The 10584-nt window shown below is 34.4% G+C and overlaps 1 protein-coding gene across 4 annotated transcripts; it reads right to left on the bottom strand.

Moving 5' to 3' along the window:
* Positions 1–8407: 8407 nt before the first annotated feature.
* Positions 8408–10325, bottom strand: LOC145041335 (uncharacterized). Of its 4 annotated transcripts, none has more exons than XM_078989356.1 (4): positions 9753–10325; positions 9369–9437; positions 9184–9292; positions 8408–8786 (listed from the first exon to the last, which is right to left on the bottom strand). In XM_078989356.1, the coding sequence occupies exons 1-3, from the start codon at positions 10242–10244 to the stop codon at positions 9284–9286; spliced, it is 570 nt and encodes a 189-aa protein (XP_078845482.1). In that variant the 5' UTR covers positions 10245–10325; the 3' UTR covers positions 8408–8786; positions 9184–9283. The 4 variants fall into 4 exon arrangements, with proteins under 4 accessions (XP_078845482.1, XP_078845481.1, XP_078845484.1 ...); XM_078989355.1 differs by having other exon boundaries at positions 8408–8701; XM_078989358.1 differs by having other exon boundaries at positions 9184–9289; positions 9753–10323.
* Between the last annotated feature and the right edge of the window lie 259 nt (positions 10326–10584).

The raw sequence follows: 10584 nt of genomic DNA, 5'->3' as shown, positions 1-10584 counted from the left end.
GAATCCCCAATGGTTCCTTCCTTCCTTCTTCCTTCAAATCACCCAAAAATGGCAAGAAACTTGAATGAGCAATGATGGGGGCTTAGGGTTTAGGTTTCTGGATGAGAGAGGCTATATGGAACCCTAATGGAGAGAATAAGATGCTTAAATAGTGCCCAAAGTCCCGGATTTAGGGTTTCCCTCTTCGTACCGGACTCGCCGAGTCCATTCTCCGACTCACCGAGTCGGTCACTTACTCCTCGACCCAGATCCCGCTCGGACTCACCGAGTTCCTCCTCGGACTCGACGAGTTGGACCTTTAACTTAGGGTTTTCTTTCCTTTCTTGGTCTTTCTGATTATAGGTGTTACATATATCTTCCATCGGTGAATGTGCGAACCTAGATGGTTATCTTAGCTATCTAATTCGTACCTAGGAGTTTGGCCAATTCCTAAATCCTACCAGACGCATGGAAAGAAAGACCAAAGTTTACTTTAGAAGCAAGAAAATCATAGCCTATGGGTAATCTAATAAAAGAGTTCTTTCTTCTGTTACTCACACAACGAAATCAAAGCTAACAACCTCCGCCTACTCGTGCTACATTTCTCTTGTACCTTGATGTCGGAATCAAAAGTTGAAGTGTTCTTCACATTTTATTCTTAAGGATCGGTTCTCCCCCACATGGTTTCAACTCATCATCTGTTTTTGCTTGTATTTACCCAAAGCATAAGTTGGCCCTGCCTATGTGATTTGTAGCTCCTTTTGAATTTTAATAAAATCGTATTTTTCATATCTAATGACCTTCAACATTCTCTGTGAAGTACTGCTAATTGTGCCTACCGTAAGGGGTCTTCTTGCATGGCAAGACAAAAACATGATAAGGTCATGATAAGCACAATTTTGTCTAAAAAGGCACTAACACACATAAATAAATGGTATAAGGGGGTATTACTAACGTAGTCAAACTACTAGAAACAATGACGGTTGCTAAATTCACTCCATCATTCTTGATTTTCTGGGATGATCACCTTATCGCATTCCAGTTGTCCTTCTTATGACTAAGGTCGGTACTACATCGGTCGAGATTTTTAGAAGCAACTCACTTATGAAATCTTACTTTATTTTGACCCGATTCCTTATGACCACTAACGTCAGAATAACATGCATTTTCCTAGTCATCAATTAAACGATGGTAATGAAGGATATAACGTGAAACAATTTCATAATGTTCGCCACACTATCTATCTAACTATCAGTGCCTTAGCAACTTTGTGAATCTTCCTGATCCAAGTGCGAGTTCTAACATCCCAAAATTTGAGACCAAATAATTCATTTTTATAATAATAAAACCATCATCCAAAATGTGGTCATAAAAATGTAAAAGAAAATCAGAGTATACCAATAATCATCCAAATACATCAAGTTAACAAAATGAGGAACGATATGGTGTGTGCAATGCGATCATCCCAATCTCTTCCCCTTCGATCCGTAAGTACCCGAAACATAAACTAAAAACCATAAGCACAAATCTTAGTGAGTTCCCCAAAATACCTTAGACCATACATATTAAACATAAAATGGGCCATGCCCAACAACCATCGGGCCCCACCTGGCATCGATCCTCGCTCGAAAAATATTTGTCAGAACATGAGATTAGTCCCACCCATCACATTCATTAGGCTCTGCCCGACATTCATACAGAAACATAAACACATCCAAGATCACTAAGATAAATAGCATACAATACACCCATCAAGCATCGCCTGACATCGGACCCCGCCTTGTATACATATCACATAATACACATGCCAGAGTCACACAGACAACTAGTATCCTGATCATAATAAATCATGGGTCGGTATTGGTGCCTTCGACCCATCAAGCACATTTAGGAGACTCACCTCAAACTGTTGCATATCAAATAAATGCTTGGACTATTGATCCGGAAAGTCCCCGTGCTAAACAATCAAATAAAACCCAATTAATAAATTCGCCATAATCCATAAATAGGAATCTATCTCATTTGTCCAACTTCTAGGGTGAAAGACCATTTTACTCTTTCCTCACTTGGACCAACCCATTGGCTCCAAATGCCAAATATGGCCCAAATTCCTAGAAGACACCCGAAGCCCACTATGGGATATCGAACTGCCTACCACAACATGGCCGATGGAAGAGAGTCTCACATGTAGGTCGATGTTGTAGCTTACCAAGAATATTAACACCAATGACATGTTATGCCTAGGTCAGCAACCCAAAATCTAATTTAAGCCAAATATCACTTTAACCCTAGGTCTTATTACCTTTGCCCAAGAACCTTATTCCTTAAGGTCTAAACTTGATCATTTGAGACCCAAGACCTTTACCAGATGGATTACCACCCGAGTCTTTAAGTTAAGATTATCTCAAAACGAAATGTTACAACATCAATTTGAGGTTTATTTGGGATAAATTGTTAGTTTGAAATCAATTTGTCTTGTTAGTTTGATGAATATATAAGTGCTTGTAATTTCTACTAATTTTTAAAAACATTATATACACCATCATTATCTATCTTTTGAATAGTATGTGTGTTGATACTTACAATATGATAATTTTTGGAACTTTAGAGATCTTGAATAATCCTACATTCATCTAGTTTGTTGTCTTAGGAGGTAAACAAGAGCAACGCTCAACACCAATTGGTTCTTCAAAGTATAAACACGATAATACAAGTCCAACTATTCATTGAGTTGAAGAAACAATTGAATCAATGCAGAAAATGCTACAAATAAAACATAAAAAAAACATTTCTTGGCAACTTTATGTGAATGTTATGGTTAACATGATAGTTGAAGTAAAATCTAATAGTTGTAAGGTGGTATTGTATGGTGATTCAAAAAATGGTACCTCATATTTGTTAGAACATATGAAAAATGCAAAGCTAAGAAGTAACATGATATTTGGCAAAAACTTTTGGTATCTAATTTAATAAGTTTTTTCTACCTATTTCCCCAATGAGAAAGATGGTGGAATTGCATTGGCTAAAATGGTTATATTAGATGAATACATACTTTCTATTTTTGACCATGTTGGTTTTAAGAATTTTACAAGGACTATTCGACCTTTATTCAAATGTCCTTGTCAAAATAAATTGAAAAACGACATTTTCAAGATGTATGAGATAAAAAAAAATGTTATTAAAAAGATTGAAAAACAATACATAATAGAATAGTCATTACAAGTGATATTAAAACTTCAAGCAATAAAAAGGGTTCATGAGTATCACATGTCGTTTTATTAATGATGTCTTCAAAGTAAGGTATTAAACCGCTACTTCTTTTCGACTTTATTTTGTTATATGTTATGATATATGTGCCTTACACACAAGTGAATTTCTCACAAATGTTTTAATGGATGCATTAATGGATTGGAATGTAAATACCAAATTGCCTACCATCATAATCAATGATTCTACTAAAAATGATTGATTAATCAGTAAAATTAAAGAAAAATTAAATATGTTTATGCATGATGACACCCATATTCACATGAGGTCTTCCCTTATCCCTAATCCAGATAGGTTAAATGTCATTTAAGGTGCAATTGAAAATATATGTGATAGTGTCGTTTATTGGATAACAACCCCCAACAGAGTCTAGACAGAGTCTAGACATTTGAGAACTCATGCCAATATTTAATAGACAAAATTGCAAAAATGATCCCTGTGGTATGCATTTTTTAGGGGTTTTAGTCTAAACCTTAATTTTTTGTATTGGTGGTCCTTTTGAGCTAGTTTACATGCAGTTTTGGTCCCTGTCCAAATTAAAAAGACTATTATACCCTTAATGAATTTAATTTTCATTTTTTCTTTCACTTTTTAAAATTATTATTATTAATTAATATAAAATCGAGCCCACCTCTCTCTCTCTCTCTCTCTCTCTCTCTCTCTCCGCGTCATTTAATTGGTACCCTACCCTCCCCTGAGTCACACTCCATCTCCTTCATGATCTGTTTCACGCAGGTAACGAACGAAAGGAAAAAAATATGCAATCCTATTGATCAGCTTTTCGAATAGAAAAGAAATTATGTGGAATGAAAGGTGATGGTGGCGAAAGACTTACTACAGTAGTAAAAGGCGGTGGTGGTTAGAATCATGGTGGCAACAACAGATGGCGGCTGTAAGAGTGGTCGAAGGTTGCTCCAGTAGCCTTTGTTGCTTCGTTCTTGCTTCTGCTCGGTGGGGATGACGATAGGGAAGAACGATGGTCGGTGTGAGGTGGTATATGGTTAGAGTAGGGGCGTTCCAACAGTCACATTGGTAGTGAGTGGTGAAGTGGGTTTTGTCAACGGTGGGTGATAGCTCTGTTGCCTGGTTCTTTTGGCATCCTGCGGTTCATGATGAGAAGGAAGGGGAAACCTGCATTCCTGAATCATCCCTCAGCTCCATAAAGAAGGTTGATTCCCTGTATAAAGTATGTACAAAGAAGTTGGATCTCTGTATGTTATTCCCAAATCAAAAGTGAAACAAATAGGTTGTGTTTCCTAGAATTGGGTTTTATCACACAGGTTTCAGTATGACTTTCATCTCGTCATCAATTGCAAGCATCCAATTCTCCTTTTTACTTGCCTTTTCAAAGCTTATTCGGTCATAATTAGAGAAAAGAGCAAAATCTGCACATTCATCAAAATTAATCGGTTGTTAAAGATTTTATGTGCTCCACTGGTTCGTTTGATTTGATTATAGGATTATGCAAGATTGAAATAGACAAAGAAGGTGATGGGAGCGATTGGGTTTTTTTCTTTCCCTTTACTGTCTTTGTTTACCTCACGATCGATCGACACTAACAATCATAACCTCTCTTCTTCTCTGTAATGCTTTGTTCAATTTAACTGTAATGCTTTGTTCAATTTGACTGAATTTAATTTTCAAATCGATTTTTTACAAAGGTATCGTTTCCAAGACAATCTCAACTTCCATTAGCCAAAAATGTCTCTCGTTCTCAGGGACATTACCATCAGTCATCGAGGGAAAAGAACCAACACATTATTCTTTTAGGAATTAAGATCCGAGAACAGAACCTTTGCACCAAATCGCTTCTGCAATAGGTTTTCTTGTGGTAATTTAGGACGAGAACGGAAACAAGCGCAGAGCTCTCACCGTTGAATTAATGGAGAAATCGATTTTCTTGTGTTGATTTGGGGATGTATGATGAAGACAACCCAGAGAGAGAGAGAGAGAGAGAGAGAGAGAGAGAGAGGTGGGTCCATAATTTTTATTAATAAAACTTTATATTAAATAGAAAAAAAACATAGACAATATATACAAAGGGTATTTTTATCTTTTTAATTTTATGAGGGACCAAAACAACATACAAAGTAGTTTAAAAGTACCGTCAATCCAAAAAAAATCGAGGTTTGGACCAAAACCCAGAAAAAATGCAGATCACAGGGACCATTTTTGCAGTTTTTTCTAATTAATAATACCATAATCCAAGAAGTATGTTTGGATTCTCCAAAAATATATGTTTTTTCATGTCTAAAACAATGGGATACTCGATACAACACATTGTATAGTTCATCAATTTAGGAAAATGCACATCAAATATGTGGGAGATAAGATTTGTTTTATAATATCACTTTAATCTCATCTGGGACAAGGTACCCCACAATCAAATTATATTTTCCCAAAATCTATGAGATTATACTTGAATTATCTAAATGGAGTTTCGATTCAAATATAATTGTGTAAAATGACAAGGAAAATGGTTGAGAAATCCAATAAATATTAGGGGTCCAAGTCATGAATTGATGGGTGTTGTTTTTTATCCACAATACAAAATGGAAATGATCGAATTTTGTTTTCAACTTCTTTATCTAAATGATTGTGTGGATCAAATTAGTATAATAAAAAAAATTATGATGATTTGGTGATGGAAAACCAAGAGAAATTTATGGAAAGTTCATATGGGGTGGTGATTATATGGGGTCGGCTTCCAAAAATGAATGGCTTGTGATGAAAATTTTTAGACTTGAGAAAACTATGTGAAGACCAAGAATAGAGTTCCACGATTTTAAAAACTGAACTTTATCGTTATTTAGAGGAAGGGCTTGAGCCCTGATCTCAAGACTTTAATATTTTGATGTGGTGAAAGTCAAGAGAAACAAACTATCATATATTGCAAGCAATGGCAAAGATAATACCGCTTAATTTTGTCTCTATCATTGCTTCCAAATCCACATCTAGTGCTACTAGAAAGATTGATAAGTCCATATCAAAACCAACTTAATCCAAATACAATAGAAGCTCAAATGTGATCACAAAGTTCATTGTGAGAAAATGTTAACAAATGTATTTATCTATTTTATTATTATTTCCATATGTTTTTAACTTATTAATAAATTTTTTGTTATATTTAAATAGGGACCGAGCTTTTCTGGGGTGGGTCCGATATACTTGTCATTGTTACCATCTCGAAGACTCGATGGAGTGGACATCAGCATGTTCGGTGGACTTCGGCAAACACCGGTCGTGCGTTCGGCGACCTTGGTTCGACGAGGAAACTTGGTAGATTTTTACTGTTGAAAGAGAAATACCTTTATTTATTTTTTTACTATTTATTCCACTTTCTCATTTTCAAAAAATAACCACTCTAAAAAAATATACCTCCTTTTCAAAATATAACCATTTTTTTTTTTCAAATTTTCAAATTTTAAACAATTTATCTTTCACTGTAAATACAAAAATCAATCTTTATTCCTCATCAAATTCAAATCTTTTTCAATCTACTTTCCAAATCCTCTTATTTTCCATATTTTTTCAAAATCTCCTCACTAAAAATGACTCACATTTGGTCTCCCGAAGAAGAGATATTACTGACTCGTTCATGGGTTGATGTAACAGAAGACTCAATCCACATTAACCTCCCTACGACTACTTTTTGAGGGAGAGTTGCTAAAAAATGCAACTGTCAAGTCCTTTTACCTCAAAGTAAAGATCAAATCTTCTCCAAATGGAGACATACAAATGCACTTTCAATTCAGTTTAGCAATGTGTTTTGTAGTATGATGCATGAAGCTGAAAATAGTGAAAATGAAAATACTTTTACTAGAGAATGTTATTGAGGCTTACCATGTTGAAGCTGATAAACAGTTTCACCTTATTGAGTTTTAGCAAATTATAAGGAGTATTAAATGACAAAATCTTTAAGCTTGTTGTTAGTTAAGTTCTAGTGATTTGTGTGTTTTAATTTGTAGTTGTGTTGTGTGTTATTTTAATTTCAACTAGTAAAGAGGCCGTGGCTACACCGCTTTTGGGGTAATTTGGGAAAAAACGACAAACTTTAAAAGATATGTGCTGAAATTGTAAATCATCACAAATAGATGAGAAAATCGACAGCCCCTAAAATTAGATTTCAAAAGTATATAACCAAAAGAATGGATACTGCTGGCGAAAATTTAAAAATGTTGTGTGGCAATAATGTTAAAGTTGCCAAAGTTGGGAAAATATGGTGACAAAAATCAAAATGGGGTTTTTTCTTAATGTCAAAATGTAAAAGTTTTTAGTACAAGGACAAAAAGTGTCAAATTCATAAAAGATTTGTGGCAAAAACATCAAAAATGTAAAACTTTTGACTGTAAGGACTAAAAGTGTCAAATTCACTAAAGTTTTGTGGCAAAAACCAAAAAGCAGAAAATTTTAATGAAAATGCAAAAATATAAAAGTTTTGAATTTAAAGGCGAAAAGTGTTAAATGCACCAAAGATTTGTGGTAAAAACCTAAAGGCCAAAAAATACTATCAAAATCTGGATATTGACACAAAATACCCAAATATAGTTGAGGGACCATTTTTGCCAAAAAAATCTGCCAGTTTACTATTGCTAAGAATCATTTTTGTCTACCAATTTCTAATTAATGAAATTTAAGAGTTTATTAAAATATTATGTGCATATTGTTTTTTTTTTAGTTTAAATGAAATTTAAATAAAAAAAAATTAGGTATGGCAAGCGGAGCAACACACGCCCTATAAATGGCAAAATCTGGGAGTAATTACATATTTTACGTTGCGTCTATATGAACTGTGACAAGTATGACACCACTCCCTCCGGTTTAACTGTAATAGTGTTGGCAACGGTTTTTGTGTGCTCTCTTTGGTGGTGGGTGAAGCTTCTTCATGTGTTCATCTTCGTGGTTGTTTTGGTGGTTTCTTTCTTTCTATGGAGTACACAATTTTTCATAAGGGCATTTATCTAAATTTAATTACTTTAATGCAAATTGTTCTTATTTGGATTGTTGATGCGTAAATTAGCACTAACCCTAATTTCCCCAAAGAATAACCAATATTCCTATTCTTAGTGATATTTCTAGTGTCAATATATTCTAATGTGAGTAAGTAAATCGAACATATTCAATTTAGATCAATAATATGTAAGCTTTGCTTTTAGATCAATTCTAAATTTGATGCTTTTTTCTAATGAAAAGTCATATAAATTTCAAGGGTTTTTCACAAAATTAAAAACCTAATTAGAATTTACTAATATCTACAAATTATAACATCACTTCAAAGGTATTGAAAGAATCAAAAGAAATTCATAAATGATGGATGAGAAGCCTGGAAAAAAGACCGGTTCCATTTGACCATTTTGCCCTTGGCCCTCTCCAAAATCCACCATTATATCGCTATACATGTAGTGAGGCTCACTCAAGGGACACAAAAGTTGTCAATTTTTTATGCTCCTATCAACTGCAAAAGAGTCATGCATATGAAACTTTGATCAATAAAAACTAAAAAGATCATTGCAAACCCTTTAGCAAATTACAAAAATGCCCTGCACCCAAAATCATAAGAGTATGGGATTAGATGAGAAATGAGAAATGGGAATTTCATAAGAGTGTGTTTCCTGATTTTGTTATGGGGGCATATTAGTCTTTTTGTTTAGAAAAGTAAACAAGTATTAGTTTCAAGACAATGTGTTCTTGAATTCTTACAAATATCTAAAATGTTATTTACTACATCCATCCAAAAAATGAGTCACTATTTGACTTTGGATTTGCAAAAGATTTACTTTTTAAAGTCCAAGATTAACAAATGGATATATATTCATCTACAAAAACTGATTAGGAAAATAATGGGGACTTAAATTAAATGCCTTCTACAAATATCCAAAAAGAAACAATACACAAAAGTGTATGATTCTAAACAAGAAAAAATATACATATACTTACATATGATGTTTCCCAGTTATGGTAAAGTATTCCAGTTTATTTGGGCAATTGTCAACAATTATGGAAAAATCCTTCAAGCTCCAGGACATGTTTGTCATCACTACCTCTGCTTTGAAGGAAAGAAAATAAGATTCAGAAAATAAATAAACTGAACTTGAAAGATTCTGAAATGAACAATGGCGTACCTTTTTTGTATCAGGAACTCTATAAAGATCAGCATTTATCTCTGTTAACCACAAGCCAGGAAATAGAGTCTGCAAATGATATGTGAAGGAACAAAAGATATTAGATGTTGATGACAATCATACAGAAAAATCCCGAGCCACTGAGTCAATAGTAGATCCTAAATCTATGTGAATGTTCTTATAGAACTGCAATTATAATCTATGATGATTGACATTTCATAAGAAGAATGATGGACTGTAGTTTATTAGCAACGAAATCTCAATATTTCATGAAGAACAGGTAGCTACATGTTATATTAAATTCAGCAACTACGAATTAGTATGAAATGCGTATCAAATCCATAACGATTTGGTCCTGTAAAGTGTTGGCTCTGAAATACTTACATCCAACTGATTTTGTACAGATTTAGGTCGCTTCTTCGGCTTCCGAGGTAGCCGCCGCTCTCCCATATCCTCGAAGTCTTTCTCCATCTCCCGGCGTGAAAGCGGAACGGAGAATTTAGCTCTAGCCCTATCTCTTCTCTGAAATCCATCACCATCTTCGCTATTATCGACTACATCCGAAGTTAAAGTCAACTTCGGTTTCAATTGTTCCTCCTCTGCATCAAGCTCTTTCTTGAAATTGAGTATTGTCTTTTCCCAATTCGCTTCCATGTCGCCATCTTTATCCTTCAATTGGAGTACCAATCTATCAACCACCGCCGTAGTTGGTGGCCAGCACTCCAAATGCTCCTCGACGGCAGAATCATCATCGGCGACTTGCAGTGAAATCCCATTGTTGATAGTGCATTTAGAAAGATTGAGTTTGGTTGTGAATTTGGAACACGGCATCGTGGGATTGCTGAAAGGTTTGGATTCCGATTGTTCCAGCATCATACCCTTAATTTTACTATGGATGGATGGATTGATGCATCTTCATTCTTATTGGGGTTCGTTCAACTTTATACACTTTCGTCGCTTTGTCCCCAAGTTTTTACAGCGCAACTAACGATAAACATAATCTAATAAATCCTCAATTACCATAACAATAAATAAATAAATAAATAAACTTGGTCTAATAATAATCATTTTTTTTCAAATACTTAATTTTGATTTATGACATAAAGAAGTTTCAAAAAATAAGCACATGTGTTCTTAAAAATACTAAAAATCGTAGCTTTTGAAAATGGTCATAAGAACTATGTTGGCTTGTGATTTTTTCTCCAAATTTTTTTTT

The sequence above is a fragment of the Lactuca saligna genome, chromosome 4, assembly GCF_052625555.1.
Source record: "Lactuca saligna cultivar CGN05327 chromosome 4, ASM5262555v1, whole genome shotgun sequence".
NCBI lineage: Eukaryota > Viridiplantae > Streptophyta > Magnoliopsida > Asterales > Asteraceae > Lactuca > Lactuca saligna.
The sequence above is the reverse complement of the archived record's forward strand: the minus strand, read 5'-3'. Positions and strand labels throughout refer to the sequence as shown.

Coding starts and splice junctions, on each gene's coding strand:
- LOC145041335 (XM_078989356.1), bottom strand. CDS start 10,244: ATGATGCTGGAACAATCGGAATCCAAACCTTTCAGCAATCCCACGATG. Junction 9,438..9,752: donor CTGTACAAAATCAGTTGGAT/GTAAGTATTTCA, acceptor TATCATTTGCAG/ACTCTATTTCCTGGCTTGTG.